This window comes from Calonectris borealis, chromosome 13, assembly GCF_964195595.1.
Source record: "Calonectris borealis chromosome 13, bCalBor7.hap1.2, whole genome shotgun sequence".
NCBI classification, from domain to species: domain Eukaryota; kingdom Metazoa; phylum Chordata; class Aves; order Procellariiformes; family Procellariidae; genus Calonectris; species Calonectris borealis.
Window position 1 is genome coordinate 3,010,159 of NC_134324.1, and position 25,567 is coordinate 3,035,725.

General features: G+C 35.6%; 1 protein-coding gene across 1 annotated transcript in view; it reads left to right on the top strand.

Moving 5' to 3' along the window:
• LOC142087598 (connector enhancer of kinase suppressor of ras 2-like) overlaps positions 1-25,567 on the top strand; it is a 219,509-nt gene that overhangs the window by 70,502 nt on the left and 123,440 nt on the right. The window contains exon 2 of the mRNA XM_075161953.1: positions 2,632-2,795. Within this exon, the coding sequence (XP_075018054.1) occupies positions 2,632-2,795 (164 nt within the window). The remainder of the gene's footprint in view (positions 1-2,631; positions 2,796-25,567) is intronic.

Genomic DNA, 25,567 nt, shown 5'->3' on the forward strand with positions numbered 1-25,567 from the left:
CTTTTGTTCAAAATAGTTTAATTTCTGGTATCAGTTTCAGTGACTTTTTCTGATGAGTTTTAGGCAAATATTCACTAAAAGCAAATCTGGAATGCATGGGTTTTGGAATTTGCTCTGAAATTGTTTCTAAGAATTGTTCTTGAGCAAGCAGGAAACTGAAATGTGTAACGCCTCTGAATTTCAAATGGTAAATAATAAATGCAGAACTTGCAAGGACCAGTTTTCAAGCAATCCAAGCTGAAATGTACTTACATAAAATCATTCATTAAATCATTTAAAGCCATGAACAGATGCAGAGAAATAGTCTCCTGTTTGCAGACCATTCCAGAACAGAGAAAAGGCCTGGGTATTAATTACAAACAAACTGCTGATTTGAGTTTAAAAAACAAAACAAAACAAAAACAAAAAACCAAACCACAACCTACTTCATACTTATGAATAACAACATAATATATGACATTTTATATCATTTATCTAGTTTTGTATGGGATATACGTATAAGTGACTATAAAGCTGTGCATGATACTTGGTAAGTTATAAATAAGCACTATAATATAACTTAGGGCTATGCGTTTACACAGTAAATAATTGAATAATTTTGAAAGATAAGTTAATTGAAGGAAACTGCAATATATCCCGTTGTATTTAGGGAACAGAAGACAAATATATTGTTTTGTTTTATTCAATTCTTGTGTCGTCACAGTCCTTGTGTCTTGACTGAATTATGTTGGCTTAGTTGAGACTTAATGTGGTAATATTCAGTATGCCAGATATAACGTGTCAGATCTCTCTTTCTCAGATACTCTGTTTAAAAACCTGAGAATAAAAAAACATGGACAATATCAACTACTTTTGTCTACAGGATAGTTTTAAATTTTGCATTTTCTGACTTCTGTTTCCACAAGCTTTCACTTCCCCAGCAGGTGGTTTTGTTATTCTGACCAAATTCTCCTATAACTTTTAGAAATTCATCTCTGGATGCTAACGAATCCCAGCATTCAGTCAGGCTGGGGTATTGCATGAAATAGACCAATTTTATTAGATCGAATTAAATCACTTAATATTATCTAAGAAGGTATGCTTATAAATGGAGTAACAGATAGTAATGTAGTTTTCTAATATGTTTTTGGTGAACTTCCTTCATCCTTTTGTTTAACTCATTTAGCGTTCCTGTACTAATTTAGAAGAATATATCTCTGTTCATCATTGTCAAACTGTATCATCTGGTTACTTAAAAGGACCTTTGTGGTTCAAAAAATGTTAAAATAACTACAAATTTCTCTCTAAAAAGATACTAAGGTACATGATAGAATTATCTGTTTCCTTACATTAACAATCCAGGAAATGAAGACAACATTAACTCTTGCTTTATTTCTGTTTATATTGCATATGTGAGAACTTTTAAACAGACAAACAAGAAGAATATTGTTCATATGCCTATTGCTTTCCTTTATATACATTGTGTCTTCTTTGTGCTTGCATACACATTTTCTCCTTAATTTAACCATATTGGTAATTTCATGTGTATTTAATAGAAGGCTGCATGCAGAAATTATGATATTTCAAAGCTCTATCTTCCTTAAATGCCCAAGTTGGTTATTTCTGTGGTTTCTGGATAGCTGTACTTTTTATGGATCTTGGGTTTACTTGCTTCACTGTAGGACAAATAATTGAGAATCAAAGTGTTCTACTTACTCTACTTAGTAGATGAAATTATTGAAGCTGAATTTTTGTAGGTCTCCAGAAAATCATATGCCTATTAGTAGGCATTGAATCTAGTACAATTCTAGACAGAGTCCTTGAGGGAACTCTGCATAACCTCGCGTAGCTTTCAATAGTCAAGAGTCTTGTGTTCAACTAACTGTTCAAGCTGGAAACTTAGAGCATGTGTGGTTCTGAAACAAATTTGGAGGAAAGAAAAATATTTCAACTTATGTTGTTAACCAGTCCCTTCTTTGGTCTGAGAAATAGAATAATGGGGTAGCTACCACATGTTATGTTATTCTTACCATATCAAGTTTCAGGGTAAAATGGAATAATTCTTTGTGCATGGGCAAAATTGTGTTATAATCCAAGCTTTTGTAACAAAACCATTTGTATGTTATTGAGTTTCAGAAAGTTGGATAGTTTGACTTGAAAAAAAAATGACACTGGGTGTAGCAGAGTTGGTGTAGGTCATTACTGAGCCTGAAAAACACTCTTCCTAATCAGTAATAGCCACACCCCATGACTTTGAAGAGCCCTACAAGAGGAATACTAGAAAAAATGTGCTCCTAATCATAAGCTAAACTTATCTTTAGGTTTTCATGATATCATAAGAAAAAGGTTTTCTGTAATGTCACTCTCTGTGCTTCTTTGTCCTTCCCCCGTCTCCCTAATAAGTACAATGAAGGTTTAAAATTAGTATTAAAACGTTTAAAAATGTTGAAAATAATGTCAGTAATATAAACTTTTCTCTTTAGTAGTATGCATGGTAACATGTAAGTTAAATTATAATTTTTTTTTCACATTTTCCATGATAGATCCAAACAAGGAATTATACTTGTAGTCCCAAGAAATTTCTATATTTGTGAATTACAGAATTATGATTGATTGTTCTCTGAATATGCGTTGTTGGCTTTTTTTAAATAGGCCTTGATGATTGCCTCCAACAATACATAAAAAATTTTGAAAGAGAAAAGATCAATGGTGAACAGCTGCTACACATCACTCATCAAGAGCTTGAGGAACTGGGAGTCACTCGCATTGGCCACCAAGAACTGATACTGGAAGCAGTTGATCTGCTATGTGCATTGGTAAGTGATTCTTGCATCACTCATCTTAATAATCTGGGTTTATAAATTTCCAAACCAAAACTAAAGTAATGTAGGTTGCACTCTACAGCTATATGCTTGTACAGACACAGTGGCTTTGCTTCATTAAAGGACAGACATGTACAGGCTTCTTTCAGCTGTAAAGAAACTATATATATATACATTTCATGGTTATGTATGATGGTCTTTTATTGCTCATCCTCTAACTGTCTTGGTCTTGCATTCAAATACTGTTGCCTATCACTACTGGCATCCATATGGTTCTGTAATTATATGCCATATGCCCTCGTATTTCACTGACATTTGCCACACTATACTAAACCAAGTAGACCTCGTGTTTTAACCATGCCAGCATCTAAAAGGATGGTACTAAGGAGCCAGAAGGTAATGCTAATCAGACTGGAAGATTGTTTAAAATGAGCTTTATCTAAAGTACAGACACATGTGTCAATTTAAAGTTTGGGGTTTTTTTAGCAACCTGCAAACATCCAAATTTGGAAGAACACTGTTTTTTCATATAACAAATTATTAATCCAGTTAGCCTCTGAACAAAGTATTTGATATCAAAAAATTCTTTTTTCCCTCTGTTATTTAATTCCTACTAGCTAATAAAATGCAATGTATTAACTTAATTCTAAACAAAAAATAACTTTGTGTAGGTGAACAGGTGAAAGGATATTGAAAAAAGTAAAATAGTAAAATTACATAGGTAAATTGCATATGACAGTCCCAGTATTTTAATTCTTTACCAGGAGTTCTGCTTTTGCACAAACTAGGTTATCCTGTGGGACTTTGATAAGATAAGTTGTCTCCAACAGGGAAACTGGCACTTAATAGTAAAACAGAAAACAAGGGGGGAAAAATGCATTTGATCTAAGAAAAAAGCAGGATGAAGGACCCTTTATTATGCATATGCTTCTTGCAAGTACCTCTAATTGCAAAATAGACTTAATGTACCTTTAGATCTGCTCGTACAAAATAAATAACATATATGTCAAATTAGAAAAATGCTTTTGGCCTTGATGCAGCCGTACCTATAAATTGGTGCATACTGCATAACCCAACAAACTTTTGTGTTTTGGAAACATTTAAAATCGAACTCAAGAGTTTTTCCTCTGAAACATTGTTTTCCACATAAAAGGTATCTAAATACCCCACCATGTTACGTTATGTTATGCAGTGCTATGCCCTGACACTAGTCAGAAATAGCAGACCCAAGAAGTTTCCTCTGGAAAAAGAACGCCCTTCAGTCAAGGATGCCCATTAGGAGGACCCTTGCTGATTTTTTTTTTTTTTTTTCCTTTTTTAAACAAAGAACCTGTACCTCTTAAATGCTGGCCTTGCTGCTGGTCAATAGTGCTGCTCTTCTCTTACTGTGCTGTGTCATGACTTTATTTTTTCTTTTAAAGCAGGATGGGGATTTTCCAGCTCCTGGTATCATTTATTTAGCCTCCTGCCTTTAAGCCCTTACCTTTCCTTTTTCACTCTGTCTCTAAAATGTCTGGGTTTTTTTTTTTCCCTTTCTTCTAAATTTTTATCTTCCTGCCCATTCCGTGTGCTTTCTGCTGAGTGAGTCTGCTGCCTGTGGCTCTGCTCTTGGGGGTATTCTCTTGCTTCTGACATTTCTGCCTTCCTGCTATGCACAACACTTTCTTCAATTCTTGCAGCTTCTTACTGAACCAGGATCACAAGTAAAAGTTTTACAAGACTAAGTATACGATCTGTTTTTAATCTGTAATAATTTATAAGAATTTTAATGTATGTAACCAAAAAGCATCATTAAGAATTTCTCTTAATTCTGTTAAATAATGACAATAATTGAATGGTAGGCGATCTGATGCTGCCTTTATTAACAACTGAAATACACTTCTAAAATATTACAATTGTATTCTTATTCTGTGCTAAATCTTGAAACATTAATAGATTATTGCACTAAAATCCGATTACTGGTTAAGTGATCAGTGAAAATTGTGAATTGGAGTTCATTACTGTAATGGATTTTTAGACTAGCGAGTCTAAAAAAACAGAGGAAAGACCTTATTTTAAAAGTAATTTTAAAAAGAAGGGGGTATAGGGGTATCTCTGTTTTGCTTATGCTACTAAACAGAAACAAACATATAAGAAAGTATTTGAATCAGAATGTCTTAAAGGAACACATCTGATTTCCTGAGTTACATTATAAGCAAACAATACAATTTATGAGCAGCTAGAATACAGCCCCGATCAGTAAGATGTCAATACATTAATGCATTGTGTGTGTGTGTATATGGACAGCGTGCGTAGAGTACAAAGTAAGAATATTTGTAGATTCATATATACATATACTTTAATAAAATTTTTTCAAAGCTTGTTATGGAAAAAATTGGGGGGAAAGATCAATTGTTTGGTCTAAAATTCCACGTGTGGAGGGGTGGTAACAGCAGGAGCAATAGTTTGTTCTCTCCCTCTGTCCCTCCATTTGCCTCATTCAGCATGGCATGTGTTCCCAGTCCCATGCTGGCAGAGCATCCACAATGCTGTGCACACTGTGTTTTCTTCCTATCTGGATCACAGATAGCTGCATTCCTGTTTATATCAATATATGTCCATACTACTTTGTACTCTGCATATCATCCCCTCACTGGGCCAGGTCAATGAGCATTGATTTTTTTTTTTTTTTTTTTTTTTCTGTACATGGATTTCTTAATTGATTTCTGTTTGGCAATTGGCAGTGCCCAAGTTACATGACCTATTTCTTCCAGGCAGCATTAGCAGGATGTCCCGCTCCGTCTTAGCTAGACGGGTTATATAACGCTTCAAACAGAAGCATCTCCAATGTACTGTAGGGATCTCTCAGGTAAGCTTAGGCTCAGTGATCCATCGGGAATTCAGCTGCACATTGGTCATGAGTTTAGCTGCAGAACAGCTATGTTGCTTCAGGAAACCAAGAGAAATTTGACTGTCTTAGCTCAAGCTCTTGGAACACACTGAAAGTGCATATTGCGATGCCGTATTTTCCATATGCGCTCCCTAAGGGCCTGGCCATCAGCCCACTGGCTTTTGGAGGGTGGGGAGTAGTTGTCTGGGTTATACATCAAAGAGAAATGTCTCTGCTCTATCATAGTGATGCAAACCATTACACAGCGTATACATAACTACATGCTGATCCATAATTAGGGTTCTAAGTGCAAGAGAAACAAAAAATAAAGGAGGGACCTCCTGTGTTTTTTCTTCCCTGTCCTATTAACTAGACTCTCAAATGCAAATTATTAAAGGCAGGGAAGGTTTAATTGAGGAGTCTATTACACATTTGCCCTCAATATGGTTTCATATCCACTTTTCAGAAATAAACTTGAAAAAAAAAAAAAACAACTAATATTATGTCTTGGTTAATTGATGCAAACCATCATATTATTTCTGAATAAAACCAGAAGAGATGTTACTAATATGTACAATCACAGATCATGATTTTTCTTTTGAAAGAAAGCTGAATTCAGAGCTTTCTTTAACTATCTAGAATCCTATTTAGAAAAGATTCTACACTGGAAGAAGAACCGCAGCAGGAAAGAAGGAGATGTAAGAAATATGAACAGGGAAAAATAAAAGTATTTGATACACCCGTGCATAACAGAAGTGGCAATGTGTTGATATAGAAATATATGTGTTTTACCTTAAAAATTTAATAATTTTAAATGTTAGAATAATCTGATTTTTACCCTTTTGAAAGGGTAAAATTGAAGTGCAAAAGGTGAGAGTATCTTTCACTGTAGGAAGGATAGTACTGGCACTTTCTTGGGATTGCTCGGGGTTGAATTTATGTGCTATGAAAGGAAAAGTCATAGGTGAGCCATACTTTCAGCTTCAATTCTTTGACTATTCTAGAAAGACATTTTTGAGTGGTGTTTTAATTAAGAAGAAAATTGGGAATGATGGCTGTGGCGGGAAAAATCCTATCTTAAACATCAACTAGTTCCTTTCTTACTAGTGTGGTCAGAAGCTGCTCTGCAATTATTTATTTGAAGTGACCTAAATAACATCTATGGACTAAAAAGTGCAGGCCATTTAGCATTTGGACTGTAATTTTATTAAAACTGTAATACTAATCTGGATATGTATTGGAGGACTAGTTGCACAAAGGCATTGGCTGACTCTGAAGAAGTAGTAGGGCCTGGGGAAAATAATTCTTTGATAGACAGTAAAATACATTGGAAAGAAGAAAAAGGAGTACTTTTGAGGTCAACATGGGTTGCTGTTCAAATCTGTGCGAGTAAATTTAATTTAATTAGGACAGTATTGGAGTCAGTATATTGTTAAAGCCCACATAAATTAAAATATAAACAGTCTAGTGGGAAGAAAGACTTTGATAATGAATGGAAGAAAAAGGAATGTAAAATGAAAAGTATGCTCAAAATATAGATTGTATCTAAATAATTAAAAGTACTGTTAATTCATAGGCATTCAGCTAGTGAAATTAGGTGCTGTGCTGTGATAGCATTCAAGGAGAAATAAAGATTAGAAAATTTCTCTCTCTGCAGTTACTGAAAAAGCTGGCAACCCAAGCATGATAGTTTTTCTGCTAGAAGGCAAAATAAAGTCACCTGTGGGTCAACATGTTTATAACAACTGGCATGAGTTTAATTTGCTTGCACATTTACTAGTTTTTTTAAACAATGTATGGGACATAGCTACCAAACACATATGCTTTGGTTTTTGCTAACGTTTTTCTAACATATTTCTTTATTAGGCATCTCTGTAACAATATTACCACAGTAATAGTATTCTGTTGGTCAGATGGAAAGCAGTTTGCAAGAATTTATTTTGAAGTATGCCATGCTGAAGATGAAGCAGCCGGTCTTTCATGGTTGTCTCTGTATCTATTGATAAGGTTGCTTCTTCTGAATTAAAATTATTCAAGTTTTGCTTAAATTAATACTACTTTTTAATGGCCATACCTACAATGATCTCTCCTGAAATTCTTTTCGTTTTTCATTCTGCTGATACACTTTCTGATTTGTCAATACTGTGAGTATATTGGGAAGTATTTTTTCTTACTTTACCTGATATGTAATCAAGTTTCATTTTTAACAAGTCATTTGATATGTCAGATACTTATTTTCCCCTCATATTTCAAAAGATATTCAAAGGTGATTATTCTAGACTGAAATCTTCATTTTATTTAGATATTGATGCTTAAATAGATGGAAATAAATCTTCTTTCTTTGCAATGGAATGCCATCTCTCTTAGTGAGAGATGAAGAGATATTCCATCTCCTCAGTATAATGAGGAACCTGGCACATACATTATTTTCATCTATACAAACATATATGCATACAGAGAGCTTTATTAATCTCAATTGGAAAAGAAGTTCAACTTTTGGCAGTGCAGTGCTATTTATTATGCTGTGCCAAACCATTAAATTAATACTATTGGATGGGTTAGTAGCTAATTATTCCACATATTAGAAAGGATATATCATCTTTTGCTTAGCCTAATTAGTTCTTTCATTCTTTTTTAGCCTTTCCAATCATGCAATTTAGAAAAATAAACTATTTTAAGTACTGTTTGTTGTTTTTTCTCATTTTAATTTCTGTTGCAAATTTTTGCATCTTTAAAAATCCTTTAGGATCAGGACACTGAAGGAAGATAATTAAGTTTGTACAAACAGTTCACAGTAGTCTAAAAGTATTTTTGTTCACAGGTATTTTACACACGTGCGTGCATAATGGTTTTGTCTTACTGGTAAGAAGTAAGGAATTCAAGGTCTTCCTAAGCTGGTATGCTGAAAAAGGAGATCCCTGAATGTAATTACATATTATTTATGTTGATTACCTAGCACAAACAAAATTCTTTAATTGTGAAATCACCCAGTGTTCCCTTACCAGATGTAAAGGCAGCTATGTGAGTTGATATAAGTAGCTACAAGGTAGAGGGTAATTTTTTTCAATGTCTTCTCAGTTTTCTCTTCAAGGACCACTACCTCTACACTAATTATTCCATAGTAGGGCATGGTCTTCAAGACTATTGTTTGCACAGTAAGAATATTTTGGAATACTATAGCAACACCACCAACAGTAGTATAAAAGCTTAGTATGTAAAATTTTCAGAGGTACCCAAGCACAGGATTGTTTTAAAGGGAATTTAGAACCAAAGTGACTTATGAATTTGTGTTTTGTGTGTTAAGTTGCACTAGACACTTAGGTTTGAGCTCTTTTGAAAACTTTATCCTATATGAATTTATCATTCTTGTACAGCAACTGTGCCTTAGCGGTCAAGACCACACAACCTCTGATGAAGGCACAGAATCCTCCGGTTATATGATGTCTGCACATCATGTAGCCAAACACAGACTGGATGATCCTATTCAGGCATTCCAATATGTATGTGGTCTGTTGTCATAAAATGATGTGCATATAGTGTAGAAACAGAAGAACAGAGGTTGGCTGCATTTTACACAAATTTCAGCTACCTGCATAAAGTCCAAAAGGGGAAGAGAGAGCGGCAAGTGGACTGCAGGTCAGGTGAATTCCAGCAGACCACATCTAATTATTTACCACAAGTAATGCATTCAATCTTTGTGGTATTAGGCTATCAAACTTCAGATAAATTATTTCAGGCTATAAGTATTTCTGTATTCTTCCTACTTAAGGCTGGGTTTATGTTTTAAAAAAAAATTCAGGAAAAATACAAATTTGCTGTAGGGACTGCTATTATAATTCCGTGAATTTAGGTACATCAGTTGTCTGTAGAGCAAGACAATGTTAACAGAATAATGAGAGGAAATAGACTTTTGTTTTTCCTGTCTTTTGACATGGTTGAAAGATTTCCTCTTGTCACACAGTAATCCTTTTTCACAAAATAGGGAGAAACGTGTTCTATTCAAAGTGTTAAATCTGTTCCAAAGCTTGTAATTTTCTTCTGAAAATGCATCTGTTTAAGTACCAGCGAGAATGAGGATCCTAATCCATTGCAGGCTAGGCTGGTGAATAGGCTACCAGAGGAACTAGTGCATGCTTCTGAAAAATAAATGTACTTATTTCCATTTATAAATTTATAAAATAATCCATTTGTAATAATCTATTACTGTATTTTATGTCTGGTTATATGTCTGGGTAAACTCAGTGGTATTCTGTCAATGAATGTTTTATTCATTTTCATATTATGAGTTACTGTCACTCACTGGTAGAGAACAGCACGCCATAACATGTACAATCAAATTGTATTGCTACTTATTATGCCAATGCTGTAGCAGAAATTTATGCAAATGAATAGGTAGGCTAATGATATGGTGCTGAAAAACCACACGTGTCCCATGCTGTAGGCCAGGGCAGGAGGGAAAATACTGACTGAAATTCAATCCAAGTAGTGTTGGTATACATTGTAATTTGTGTATATTCTTCTACCCCTGGTTCAGGGGATGTTAATGGCACATTCATTTCTGACATCATTTAGATTTCTTTTGAGGTTTCGATCTGGAAGACAACGTTTTTGTTTGTAATTTCAGCTGTTCTGGATGTTCAGTTTCTTCAAGGCTGATGATAGTGATCACAATTACTACTAGGGATAAAAGAATGGACGTTTTCCCTGCACAGTGATAAAAGAAAAATCTATATAGTAACACTGTTTCACTTCATGGTTGTTTCTCTTGAAACCAGCTGCCCCAACTGGTTGCATGTTACAGTGTGAAGTGAATGTTTATTGCTTCTTTTACTTTGATTTCTCTGTGTTTCAGAAGGCATCCTTTATTGCATAGTAGTCTAGTTTGCCAAAACCAGTGGACAGCAAAAAGCAGGAAGGCCAGCTTTTGGTTTTTAACCTCATTCTTCTGCTGCCTTGCTCCAATTTTCTGAATTCTCTGTGTAGGCTCCCTTGTGTCTCAAGCCACAGACTAGCCAAGATTTGGGTACTTGATTTGTCTGCGGCAATGTGGAGATACCCTGTGGCCTCCTAAGCATACTTACCTAGCCTTTGTGGACTAATTAGAATTGACATATCCAATTAATTTATATGAATTATTGCTTTCCCTAGAATTTCAATGTGAAGTGTATGGAATAGCCTGCTAGTGACACATGAACAAATTGTGCAGCAGAGGACTCACAGTTTCTTTTCTATCTTTTTCTTTCTACACTAAAGGAATTTAAAAGAAAGATGCTTGTAATATTTGTCCTGTGTCATTTCTTACCTCGTGATAAAATGTATTGCTAGATGTCTACATTGCTTTTGATAACATTAGAGTGTATTTGATTAAAGCTTGCCACAAAAAGAAATCTTGTGAGAGATTCTCATCAATGCTAATCTGTGAGATAAAATAGTGCTTTACACCTTTCTGTTTCCATTTCTGCATGATATTTGTGGGGGACTTTGAGCTGAAAATGCATTTATATTTTCACAGGGCCCTGAGGAAAGTGGGCATTTAATTTTTTGCAAGACTGCAAGTACAGGAATAAGAGCCAAGTGTTGACCACATTGAAGGGATGAAGCTCTAAGTTGTAGTGTGGGAATTGGTGCGAGTCAGGTTGAACTTTTTAGATCGCTCTGGCTTTGTAATGACATTTATTATGTTATAGTACTAGTAGCAATGCTGTCATACAAAACTGGTCAGCTGTCATAACCTCTTAGTTTTAAGAGTCCCTGCTTTTATATAGTATGCCATAGGCTACAGAATATAATGTCTTTAGTAAATGTGCTTTTCACGTAACGGTATTATGTTATGTGGTGCTTAACACCAAGCAACTGTGTCTTTCATTTGTGTAAAAGCGGGCATTGATTTGGCATTTTTAGAGCTTTATAGCCAAAATGACTGGATTCATGTAAATATATACATCAAAATTAAATACAGTTAAACTTTTCATAAAAGTTGCTTAGATAACTGAATCTTGACAAGAGAGTTTGGGTGAGTACCCTAGCTTTTGAGAGCTACAGAAATATCACTGGTTCTGGACAGTACAGAAACTCTGGCCAAATATATAAGTCTAGTCAGACATCTTGCTTTGAGATTTGGCTGTGGACTACATTTAAGATTTTGTTAATTTTTGGTAGATGCATTCAATTTTGGAACGGATAACTTTTCTGTGGTGGAATTTAATGCAGCTCTGACAGTGGGAATTCATCATTCCTCTGCTCTTTATTGGCTGATGTAAAACATAATTACTGTTTGTTGATGCAAATCCATATTAATTTACTGTGCTACGATGTGCATGTGTGCACTGACTTGTAAAAAAAAGACTCATGTCAGTGGCTTAGATAGCCTTTATCCTTGTTTTAATTCTTTATGCACAAGAGAGGGAAAACTAGCAGTGTCAAAAAAAAGTGCTCTTTCAATACTGGTAACTTTTCAGTTCTATGTTCTGCTGTCTTGTATGTTACACATACTTACTAGACCATTACAATATATGCTTCATATTAAATAATTATTACTGCTGACTTCAAATCATTGTTACAATAAACATGTCTGGAAATTGTTGGCCTGTTCTCATCATGAGATTTTAGAAAGTTAGTCTCCCTTCAGTGAAGCATAAAAATACAGATCTTGCAAAGCATGCTGTGATTTCACAAAAATGCCACCAAAACACCATCCTTTTTTACAAGAGTTAAACTCAGTAGTTTTAAGTTCTAAATTCTGGAGTGCTTAGTGGCATCTCTTCCATTCTGATCTTTTATTGCAAACACAGAAATAATACTTCAAGCAGGGTATATTGAAGGAAAACATATTGTTTTTCTAAAATCATGACTTGCAGCACAGAGGGCATTTATGCTTTCCATCAGAAACTAGCATATGGTTTTGGTGTATTGCTACATAACAACACTTAATTGTATACTGTTGCATTAAACATTTTAATATATAATTTAAATCCATTAGCCAGCTGAAATTGATAACTTGGACTTAACATGCTTTATTAAAAGTCTTTAACAAAGCTGTTTGAATTCTCATACATATTTGGGTGTGAGAAACACCCAAATGTGAATAATTCTCAAAGCAGATGAGGTTTTTTGTGATTGCATTGCCTATGTCTGCACCAGTTCATCCCTCTACCAACCTTAACAAGTTTTTAAAGCTTTAGCCGATCTCAGCCAAACTCAACAGAACAGTGAGACCACAAGGGTTCCTGCAAGTGCTGTGGTAGGCAGTGGGTCGCTGGAGGGGCGTATCCTAAACCAGTGACTTTTTGGGAGAAAATGCGCTTGGTCCTTGGGGAGGAGCATCACCATATGGCCAATGACAGGTCTGTGCCTGTGGCCTCTGCAGCCAGCTCAGGTGTGGCTCTCCCTGGCTGCCAGAGCGTCTGCCGTCAGCCTCTATTCGTATGCAGATTGCATGGGAGTCATGTGAAGAAGGCGATGTGGGAATGAACTGGACCATTGAAAATCAGGCCTCTTCAGTACCACTGCTCACCGAACAATGCGTTATTCCTTACACTGCCATTTTAAAGCGGCATGTATAAATATCTGTGCATGACAACTGGTTTGCCAGTATTGCAGCAACTTATGCTTGTGGTGTGCCAGCACTGCAAACCTTAGAACTAGAATATGCAGGCAGTGAAAGACAGTTCATTGACTGAATCCAGCTAATGGAATATTGATTCAGACCTAGGTAATTCCATTAAATAGTAGGGGGGAAGGTATATTAGATTAAGGGCATACAGGATTCTATTTTTGGAACAAAAAGAAAGAATAGTACAGACTATTGCAGGAAGAGATTAACTGTTCCCCATTAAATGAAAAAAGTATTATTCCACTAACATAAAATCTAAATTTCTTTAAAATAACCCAAAAGCTCCGTGATATACAGAAATTTTCTTGGTTTGTTCATGTGTTCAGTCTTAAACATCAAAGAAATTGTTATCTCTGTAATGATCCACGTAAAATACGTTGGTAGTTCTTAGTCATTTAATGAAAAATAATTGCACTACTACTTATATGGTATTGTTAATAATTAGGTAAAAACAATATTATGAACATTTAAAATTAGCTTTTAATGTTTTTTCTAAAGCTGTAGTTTTTTTTTCACTGGAAATGATTACATTTTATTTATTGCTTATGTGTTTCATTTGCAAAGTCTTCTTTCCCTTGGAGAAAGCAATAGTTCATTTTTTTTCCTTAGGATTCTGATTTGAAATCTGTACTGAATGATGAAATGCATGTTGTTTTGCACTGCTAGCAAGCACTATACCATAGAGATTCTCTGGGCAAAGGAAATACAGGGAGTACGTCAGTGTCAGTTACGAATGATGACATTTTCCCTATGACGGAAAAACTGAAAATTTACTTTTCTCATTTGTAAGGAGCAATTTCTTTCATAAATTCCCAGTAAGTTATTTTTCATACCACTCTGTGTTACAATATCAATTGCTATAAGCTGCCTGAATTCCTGAGTAATTATTATCTGTGATCAGTTATTGTTATAGATAAATTCATATGCATGCAAACATATATATGTATGCACATGCATATTCATGTAATTGTTGTTGACTGTGAGTTGCTTGAGCAGCCTTCGGCAAATTCATGATAAAAATAGATAAATGAACTTTTTTCATATTCTCATTAATGCCCATTCAAAAGAATCTTGTTACTAATTTAATTTTTGTATGCTTCTCTCTGAATTGTTATGAATATATGTAGCATATCTTTCCTGAATGGGTATAATTTTTACATGGAACTACCAATTCTGCAAGAACCTAAGCTAAATATCTGACCTAATTGAAATGGTCAGTGTCAACATTATATTTCCAAAAGACAAGCCTATCATTTATTCTCTGAACTTTAAATAATTTGCCACTGTTTAAAATTCTATTTTTGTGTTACCTACTGAATCTCTTATCCTCTGTAATCTTGTATTTCTGTCTTACAATTCATTTTAAGAGGTACTTTTAAAAGTTGAAAAAATGAGACTTCCTATGATTGGACAGTTGATTCTTCCACAAAACTATGATTATTATGAAATAAATAGCAAAGTTTAATTGGTCAAAGGTTTTAGTAACAAATAGTAAAGGTTTGTGGTTATTGGACATTGTACTACACATGTACGGCTTCATTAGATTTTGCTGAGAAGGATGCAGCACATGAATAAAGATCAGAGAGTACTGGAAAGGTACTTGAGGTACTGGAAAGGCTTGAGACATTTTGTCCATGAAATAAAGCCAGTGGAGTTCCCCAGGAGTTGCCTAAATTGGCAACAGGAAATTTAAAGAAGAATTTGGGTATAATTTAGGTATTTCTAAGAGAGACATAACGTATCAGCAGTAGCATGCAGCATGGTGCACACTGGGAAACAACAATTGCAATCATGATAATCACTAATGCAGGCAATTATTTGGTAATAATTTTTAAAAGTTAGCAGATCATGGTTTAATATGTTTTTGGACTGGAGGTAATATCTACTAGGTCATCCTTTGGTCTCGTTTATTTATCCCCAATCAGCATATTCCGCATAGCTTGTTTTCATACACATATGGAAGAGGTCAAGCCATCGCAGATGTCTGGCTTACATATGTTTTTTTAATTGAAGCCATATGCAGATCAGTCTTTACTTAATACTGAAGTAAAGTAATTGGAAACAATTTATGTTGTGATGTGAAAAGAAGCCACAAAATAGACTAACTTCCTTCATCCTCTCAGGTCTTGCTTTTGTGCCTATCAGAAAAGAAACGCTGCCACAGCTTTATTTTCCTACTGGTATTTTTCCTGAGAGTTGACATTGAAGCTATTAAGTATGCACAGATGTCAGCTTGACAGAGGACAAATGATGTATGGATGGTGCAGTACATTCACCATTTTATGTTAGTATGTTTATGAGAAGGTTTCATTATTTCATGCTGCTGTAATATTAAGGTTTTGCTCAAAAAATACGAGAAAACACTAAATGCATTTTGAAATGGAGAAATTTTTTTAAATGCAAATTCACTTCCAGGGAGTTTAGATATAAACTATGAGGATAGAGTTGAGCAGAAAATGTGAATTAGAAATACAGTGGGAGAGCAGTTACAAACAGCTCAGAGGGATGCTGCTGAAGTTCAAAGGAAAAGTAGTAAAAGCATTCTTTTTCAGATAAACTAAAGTACTATTTTAAGCATAGGTTAGGATCAGTTTCTCCTGGTTCTGAAACTGATGGTTCATTAACTCCACAGAAATAACTCTATTGATGGTTCAGAGGTGTAAATGACCATGCTCCACTTTACAACTGAAATGAGACATAAGATCTCCTTTCAGGGGGAATCCCTTCTCTTAAAAGTTTCCTTTTTTAAAGCTTTTGTGAGAATGGGCATTAAATAGACAAATAGCTGTTTCAATGTTTTAGATGATTCCAAGCAAAAAGTAGAATATATAAAACAGCTGATCCCCAATATATTTTTAGTCCTATTCTATTTGTAATGTCAGACATTTTAATACAACAAATATTTGTTACATCTAGATCATATATTTTTATCTAGAAAATACGAAAGTTTGTTTTGACTGCATATTGTTTAATAAAATCTTAAAACATCATTCTTTCCTACTATCGTTCTATAGTCCCTGCTACACACCTCCAGTCGAGGTTACAGTTTTAAATAGTTATTTATTAAACAGAAATATATATATATTAGGAGATCTATAGCAAACATATTTAGACTATTTAAAAACAGAAAAAAATTCAAGTACTTGCTGAATGAGTAATCTAAAACTGTGAAGAATATAAGAAGGTTTTAGAAGTTAAAAATAAATAAAATCTCTTCAAGGGATAGAGAAAATAAAAGGAAGAAACCAGAAAAAATATGTGGGAAAACACGAAATTAAGGTATTCCTTGAACACAGCCAGCAGACTGAGTGACATGATCTTTAAAAACTATATTTGGATGTATTACAAAGTGAACCTTCTGTATGTTGAAAGTCTCTCAGACCAGTGGCCCAAATCATCTGGGACCAGATGTTATGATCGAGGCATTTTTCTTTGCATAAAAGTACACTTTCTTTACACCTGACATTATGGCAATAAGCAGTCTACATAATTGAATAGCAGATTTCATGTTTTTACAGATCTTAACCAAAAATTACATTGATGATGAGTCATGATCTGCTGGATCATACTATGGTGAGATATAATTTTAAAATGCATTTTAAGAAAATGCACACTTCTCACACTGATTAGCCTGACAGAGATACTTGTGTATTCGATTTGTGTAATGTTGTAGGACATTTTTAAATGCCTGTGCTGTATGTAGTGAATTTAATTTGCTCATACCTTTTTGTGGTTTAGATACTTGTACCATAGTAATATATTCTCACTCTCTCTCCATAGATAGATATGTATAAGTACATAAACAGAAACATTAAGATGTTCCAGTTTATTCAAGCTTACCCAATTAGAGAGAGTATTTGGATAGTACAGAATTTAAATCACGTTGACTTCATTAGGATTAAGCAGACCAAGAAGGCTTTACGCAGTTTGTTCAGATCTGTAGCAAGAGCTACAATGTAATAGCTACTTAAAAAAATGCTTAGGCAGGAGATAAGAACACCAGTTAATTCTTGATCATCCTAACCATTTCATAATAGGAACGAGTACACCATGCAGTTTTAGCCTGGCATATAGTGGGTCAAGTCTTGTCCTAATCTGTGACCCTTCTGAGATCCATGAACAACAAATCTGCATACTACGTCTGCAATCTTCTCTTGATCGTCTTTTTTCTATAGTCATTTCAAGGTCCAGCCTAGCTGTATATTTCTCACGTCTTCAGAGGAGGTATCTGCAGCAATATAACTTCATCTTCTGCTTTTCTCTAATTCAGTTCCTCTTACCAGTCATTTGACTCTCTTAACACTTAAAGATAATTTTAACAATTATTTAAATACCATATTCTGAAAAAAATCTGTTTCAGAGGCTGGTCTTATGGTCTTTTTGAGTCCGATTCTTAAAGGAAAGACTATCATGTTTGAATTCTTATCTGAAATCAGAAACGCATGGCTTTTTCAATAAAATTACCATTCAAGGCATCTTAATTATGCTTGATTACATTTATAAATATCAATTACAATGGAAATGCTAAAGGTTCTTCTGGAAGTAAAAAATATAATGCAAATGTTAAGTTTTTACATAAAGTTAAAATATTTAATCTTAGCACTATCTACTTAATGTATCTATTTACAAGATAATAGGAAGGTATATGAAGTGCTTAGAAGCACTGTGACAAGTTCCAAATTATAGACTCAGGAGACAAGAAAGAACTGTGACACAATTTGCTCTGAAAGGTAGAATAATTATAATGGAAGGGAGCACAGGGGGGAGGAAAGTTACACATAGAAAAGAATTGAGGTGTTTCAGGTAATATACTCTAATTTGTATTATGATGTTGCATATTTGCATAGTATTACCATAGTTATTAATAAATTCCATACTTTTATGAAATATAGCTGTGTTCTGTGTACATAAACTAGGTTATAATACTGCAGTTTAACTGTCATAATAAACCGATAGGCAAATGTTATTAAAGATAGTGAGAAGGATTATTTTTATTACATAGTGTTGCTAATTTACTGATTTAGAATGAGAAGAGCTTTTAAAGAAAAAGCTGAAACAAATTTAGACAATGTTTTACTTGAACTGCAGTCCCCAGCCTGGGGATTTGCAAAACAACAGGGGCTACAATTTTACTTATTTTTAAAATATATAAATTATTGAATATTTTAGTTTAAATAGCACATATCCAGACGTGCCCTCTATTTTTTCCTTTCCCTAAAGCAGAGCAAAGCACATTTATTTAGTAAGCTAGGCTTCTTTTTGTACTTTGAGAAATTGATCCTGATTAATATCAAAATAGGTATAGTTTTGTGTATTAATATATTTCGGTGTGCAGTACAGCATCTCCGTGCGATAAAGTAACTGGAATGGCCGTTGTAATAGTATTTCGACTAGATATTTATTACAGACAGATAAGTTAAACTGTGCAGAAGTGGGGGTTTGTGATAAGACATTCTGAGAATTAGGTCATGTTGGGTTCAATTGCCTCTTATTCAGATGCCTCACTCCTTTGCTCACAGAGTATGTGATTATGATCATTACCCAATTAAAACACTACTGCGCAGTGACAAGTCTGACAGTTTCCTTGATAAAACTTACACAGTTTCTTTGATTTATTTTGTTTAACTTTTTCTTAAGTGTTGTCAAAACTTGCATTTTATTATAATCATTGTTCCATTTTTATCATTCAGGAAATGTGTTCAGTTTTATGTCGCAGTCTCTAGACCTGAACTTGTATACTGATTCATATGATCACTAATAGATTTTGTTAGTTGGTTTTAGATGGAGGACGTTTTTAGGCATCATATAAGACTGCTCTTAGGTTAAGATTGGCGAGAGGTGGATTTGATGGATGGACTATTAGATGGTTAAGGAACTGGCTGGATGGCCCCATCCAAAGAGTTACAGTCAGTGGCTCAATGTCCAAGTGGAAACCAGTAATACTAGTAACGAGTGGTGTCCTTCAGGGGTCTGTACTGGACCAATACTGTTTAATAATGACATAGACAGTGGGATTGAGTGCACCCTCAGCAAGTTTGCAGATGACACCAAGCTGAATGTTGCAGCTGGTATGTTAAAGGAATGGGATGCCATCCAGAGGGACCTTGACAGGCGTAAGAAGTGGGCCCAGGTGAACCTCACAAAGTTCAACTAGGCCAAGTGCAAGGTCCTGCACTTGGGTCAGGGCAATTGCCGATATCAGTATAGACTGAGTGATAAATTGACTGAGAGCAGCCCTGCGGAGAAGGATTTGGGGATACCGGTGGATGAAAAATTGGACAAGAGATGATAATGTGCGCTTGCAGCCCAGAAAGCCAATTGTATCCTGGACTGCATAAAAAGAAGTGTGGCCAACAGGTCTAGGGAGTTGATTCTCCCCCTCTACTCCACTCTCATGGTACCCCTCTGGAATACTGCATCCAGCTCTGGGGCCCCCAGTACAAGAAAGACATGGGTCCAGAGGAGGGCCACAAAAATGAGCAGAGGGCTGGAACACCTCTCCTATGAAGAAAGACTGAGATTGTTTAGCCTGGAAAAGGCTCCAGGAGACCTTATTGCAGCCTTTTGATACTTAAAGGGGGCTTATAAGGAAGATGGAGAAAGACTTTTTACCAGCGCTTGTAGTGACAGGACAAGGGGTTTTAAACTGAAAGAGGGCAGAGTTAGATTGGACATAAGGAAGAAATTTTTTACGATGAGGGTGGAACAGGTTGCCCAGAGAAGTTGTGGATGCCCCATCATTGGAAGTGTTCAAGGTCAGGTTGGATGGGGCTTTGAGCAACCTGATCTAGTGAAAGATGTCCCTACCCATGGCAGGGGGTTGAATTAGATGATCTCTAGAAGGTCCCTTCCAACCCAAACCATCCTATGATTCTAAACGAGATCTCAGCTCTTGAGCCTTCAGACAGTGGTAATCAGCAAATGGTCACAGGCAGTGAAGCATCTATGTTTTCCCCAGGACCAGGTATACAATGTATGTAGTACAGTGATAGGTCAATAAGAAAAAAGACCCCAGGATGCTGTAAGCACTAGTTATGCCAAAGGTGTAACTGTTAGCAGATTGCAAGTCAAGTAATTTTTTTTCCAATCTGCATACCACTCCAGCAGAACTTTAACACTACCAAATATAATACACTAATTACAAGGTATAATTTATTCTTTCTTTCAGCTCAATTTACGTCACCTTAGTTCACATAGAATACCAGTCTAGATCTTCTAGCACTTTATCTGAAATCTGTAATAAATACTGAAAGTGGGTCATGTTCTGTGGAACCAAGGTTTAATACATACTTTTAATTTAGTATTTTAATGTTATAGTAAAATTTGTTTACTAGTTAAGATAACTTCAAAAGAAGGACCTTTGTGTTTTACATGAAAAATTTATTTTACCTCCTTCAAATTGCTATTCATATAAAGGATAATTAGCATGTAACTTCTTTTCAAATAGGAAAAAATGACACACCTGACTGAAATGCAATGCCTCACATACTTTGACTTCATACTATTTTGATAACTTCAGTTTTAAGTTGTATCGTAAAAATATCACCACAAAATTTTAACAGATCTACCTGATGAAATCAAACAAACGTTTATAGATACAAGTATTTTAGAATTAGGTTTCTCCTGTGTTTTCTGTTAGCCTCTTAACTTTAAAAACATACCTCCATAAAGGAAATTTAAAAAGTGTGTTTTGATGGTTTTCATTCTATTTAAGTGTCAGAATTATTTACGCTAAAATCATAGTATATGATTATTTTGAATTTTTGCTTTTATTAAACAGGCTGTGTTTGCCTGTTTTGTTCACTAAGTGCTAAATGACTGTATGCTATCACAAACTGTATTTTTCATGGTGAAGATATGGCCTTTGCAGGAGCAGCATACACAGCGATGTAGACAGCAGGGAGTTGTGGGATCCCATCTGGCACGTTGTGTTTTCCCAAAGGAGATTCCAAAAGCCCAGAGCTGCTTTGGGGGATTTTCTTTTCTAGTCATCTCAGAGCCCCGCACTGCAACGGTGCCCCAGGGAGACAGGTGGGAGAGGTCTCGTGCTGTCATATCGAGAGCACGTGCGCGCATGTCCCTGGGGAACAGGAGGGCTAGCAGGGGCGAGCGGGCAGCCTGGAAGGGACCAGACCTGCTTTCGCAGCAGAGGAGGGGCAGAGCATCCCCACAGAGCTGCATCAGATGTCACAAGTCCACAATAACTTTAAGTCAATTTATGTGTAATCTGAGAACGGGTTGAAAACCAGCCTGTAGTGGGGAAGATGTGCCTGAAGATTGAGCTTTTAAATTAATTTCCTAATCCTGCTCACTATACAATGGTGCTGAGACTTGGGAAGAGGGCATGGCAGCATCTTTCTGTGGTGGTTCACAAATATGTCAGCTTAAAGCAGCTGGGAAACTGAGCCCTGAGGAGGAGTGGGGTGTGCCATGAGTCCAGATGTGCTGCTTTCAGGGTGGGTTGGGAGGGGGAGCAGGGGAGCAGCCTGTTGTGCTAAAGATGTTTGTGTGTGTGTTAGGGGCAGGGTGGTACTCACGGGGCAAAGACACTTCTACAGCGTGGGGTTGTTAATGGTCCTCAGCTGTTGCTGCTCCTGTCTGAAACCGAGACCTGCAGCTATGGCTGCCATAGTAGCCATACTGATAAATTGTGGGGATTCTTTAAGCTTATGCATGAAACATAAAAATGGGAGTCTAGCACAATATTTAGGTTGTGGTATTTTAAATGCCTTATCATGGTGAATTTCATGTAAGATGCTTGAATTTCAGTCGGGGTTGTTTCCTTTAATCTCCTCAGTCAGATCTACTGCTCCGCACTTTTATTTCTCTGAACCTTACTCTTCAGGGAAAATTGTAACATTCTTAAAATATCATCTACAGAAAAAGCTGTATATGCATCCATGTGTTTATACATATTTATACAGATACTACACCAATTACTTACATGAATGACGTCAAGAAAAACTACTAATAGTAGTATTTTTACCAATTAAAAATAAATCTGTTTTTAAGGTAAGTTAAAGTCATTACTTATGCAATATAAACTATTTAGCTAAAATTATATCCTGTGTCAAATGAATTTCAATATGCATACATTTTTTTAGCTCTGTATGTCACATTATAGCAAAACAATTTCATTATATTAGTACCTTTAAGTGTATAATGCTGGGGTTTTTTTCCACAGAAAAAATCAACTGTTCTTATATTGCAGGTATTTCTTGCTCTGCTTTTGATCTTCAGGTGTTAGTGTTTACAAAAAATTGATTAACACTTATAATTTTTTTTCCATCATACTTGTTTTTTTTTATCTTAATGTTTGCTACAATAATTTGGCCTATTTTTTCTTACGAGCTAAAATTTTCACAGATAGATTTATAAGCATAAAATACTAATTTGTGATGTTATTACATACATGCAATACGATATGAAAACACCTTAAGCCATAACTGAAGAGTTTTTTTCATTCCACTTCTTTGAATATGTAAAAAACACAGGTGGTGTACTGTCAGATGGATAAAAAATGTACTCAATTTTCCCCCTGTCTTTTAAAAATGGAACTTCATGCCAGAACAAGCAGAGTTTTTAGCTGGAATTGTGATACAGACACAGCCACCGTGTATTTAGCTATTTCTGCATTTTGGATTTATGACATAAAAAGGAAGAAATATCTGTTTGGATGCAGATTTCCTACTTTTCAATTTCCAGTATGCATTTTTAACTATATGGAATATTCAACAACATATCTCTTACATCATATCTTCCACTCTGCACTAGTAAAAACAACAGTCTGTTTCAGGTTGTTAAAAAAAAATGGTATTCTCTTCTGTCTTCTGAATTCTAGCACTTCTGACAACAGCCACCTGTTTTTTCTGTAGTTCAATAAAAACATTCAACTGCAAAAGTCCTGGAGGCAATCTGTCCTGTCTCTTCCCTCTCGCCACCCTACAATAACCCTAATCACTAGGAACACTGAAACGGGCACCTCAAACTGAACAGGAGAGGGGAGCTAAGGGGATGGCAAGGAATTCTCACTGGTAGTTTGAAAATCGAAGAATTAGAGAATGAAATTGCTAAAATTGAAACCTGTGTTTTACAGACAGCAAGCAGACTTTTCCTTAAACCTAAGTCAGTTGTACATCTCACTAACAAGTGTCACTTTAAGCACAGCTTCAGCTTGACATTATTATTAATGATATTCTTCTATAATAAGCTCATCTGGCTCTGATCTCACATTTGCATTTAATTTCTACCTCTTGAAGTCCTTCTTTCCAACTCATGTCATTGAATAGGGCATCAGGAATTGCTGAGCTCTGACCTAAAATATACTACTGAATCAGTCTGTCACTGAACAAATCAGACAATCTCTATGCAACTCTCTTTTTTTTGTGTGAAGGTAATAATGTTATCATATGTCACACTCAGCGGATACACAGAATTTCTACTGTTTGAACAGTGCTTTTATGTGAAGAAGCTTAAGTAAACATTTACTAGATTTACCAGTCACATCTCTCTGTGTTCAAGATTTGCTGTTACTTTGGCCTTTTCTTCCAGCAGTTACCTTTTCTGCAACGTACCTGTCAGGCCCGTTCGACTGAAAGGGAGTATGGTCGGCTTTAGTCTACTAACTAGTTTCATGATCCAGATTTGGTGATAATTTGACAAACTGTATGGCTATGTAGTTCTTCGAGACAGACAGCGTTTGGGGTCGCTTTAATAGTCAGTATTCATTCTCTAAACCTGTATGTCCATTTCCACTAATAGAGTAATTTGGTAAAAATGACTATGCAACAACCTTAAGCATCATGAAACAAAACCAGGGAATGGAGCAAACCTTGCTTGGTATTTTTCCCCTACTCCTGGTATGAAACATAATCCTGGCTATGCTAATGGCACTCTCTTGTCCTTTTTAGAGGTTTTTTCTTTTTTTTTTTTTTTCTTTTTTTTTAAATTTCTTTTTAAACCAGAAATTATATCTAGGATTCACTGTGCAAGAAAGAAATCACCTGCCAGGAGATAGAATTTTACAGGATCAGGAGCATCATTTCTATAGTGTATCTCACAATAACAGCACCATGAGAGCAGAATATACGGCTGTGAAAACTGAAGTCTGTTATGGTAGCTGTGATAATAATTTAGTCTGATAGGTTTGAGACTATCTCAGTTAGCATCATGCAGATGAGAAGCCTACAGGAATTAGAAGAGATCTGGATACTTGCAGTGTCATGTATACAGAACAAGGCTACCCACCTACTCGCTCATTATCATAAATTGCAACTCTTCCGTCCGTGTTTTCAGGCACGTTCACTGGACCATAATCAATGCGGTTCAAATTTGTGTGTGTACCCACTTGTTTGCTCTTTTCTCCTCTGGAACAATCTCTTTTATATCCCATCACCTTGGTTGCTGACCAGGGAAGCCCAAAAGGGGCCATAGCTTCCTTCAATAGTTTTCTAACGTGCTGCCACAGTGGGGCTTGCGGGGCTTCGAGGCATCTGCGCTTCAGCCTGGCAAACAGATTGTGCGGGAGGTGGCAGCAGAGAGAGAAACGTGTTCAGCCGACAGGAGGTGAGCTGTGGTGTAGTAAATTAGGATGAGGTGCTGGGAGAGGATACTTTCAAGGATTGTTTTTAACCACTCTTTTTCCCAATTTATAGTTGGTTGTGGTTGTTTCATTTAAAAATGAAGATCTTGGATTTGAGGCAAGCTTAAATTTAGAGCAATACAATGTCTCTGTCTACTACAGAGATACTGATTCACTGTCATTTTTGTAATATTTTTATCTTTTCCCCTTTATTGTGTCTTGCTAAGTCTCAGCTAACCCACTAGCTTGCATCAGCACTTTTACTGTGCTGAAAAATTTCCTTTCATCTCCTGATTATCTTTATGGACATATTTTATCTATGCTTTGTTATATTTTAAATTTTATATTTATATTAATTGAGGTTGCCGTCGGCATGTTAATTAATAAACTTTAAGATAAAACAAAGAACTTGCTCACTAGGTGGATTTCCTCAAACACATTTTGTCTTCGATTCTCTGTGTTTTGCAATGACTTTAGAAGATTGCTCCAGTTGATTGCACCACTAATATCTACCATACTTTCTTCAAAATTCAGGCATTTACTCTCTGGAAAAGTATACTGGTTTTTATAGATTCACTAGTCAAGCTGTTTCCTTTCCTGCTTGGCTTTTCTTGAAAGTAAACTGACAGGTTTCCAGAGCTTTTATGCAATAATGAATTATTGGGAGAAATATTTTCTCCTTGTTTCCACAGAGATAAGCAAGG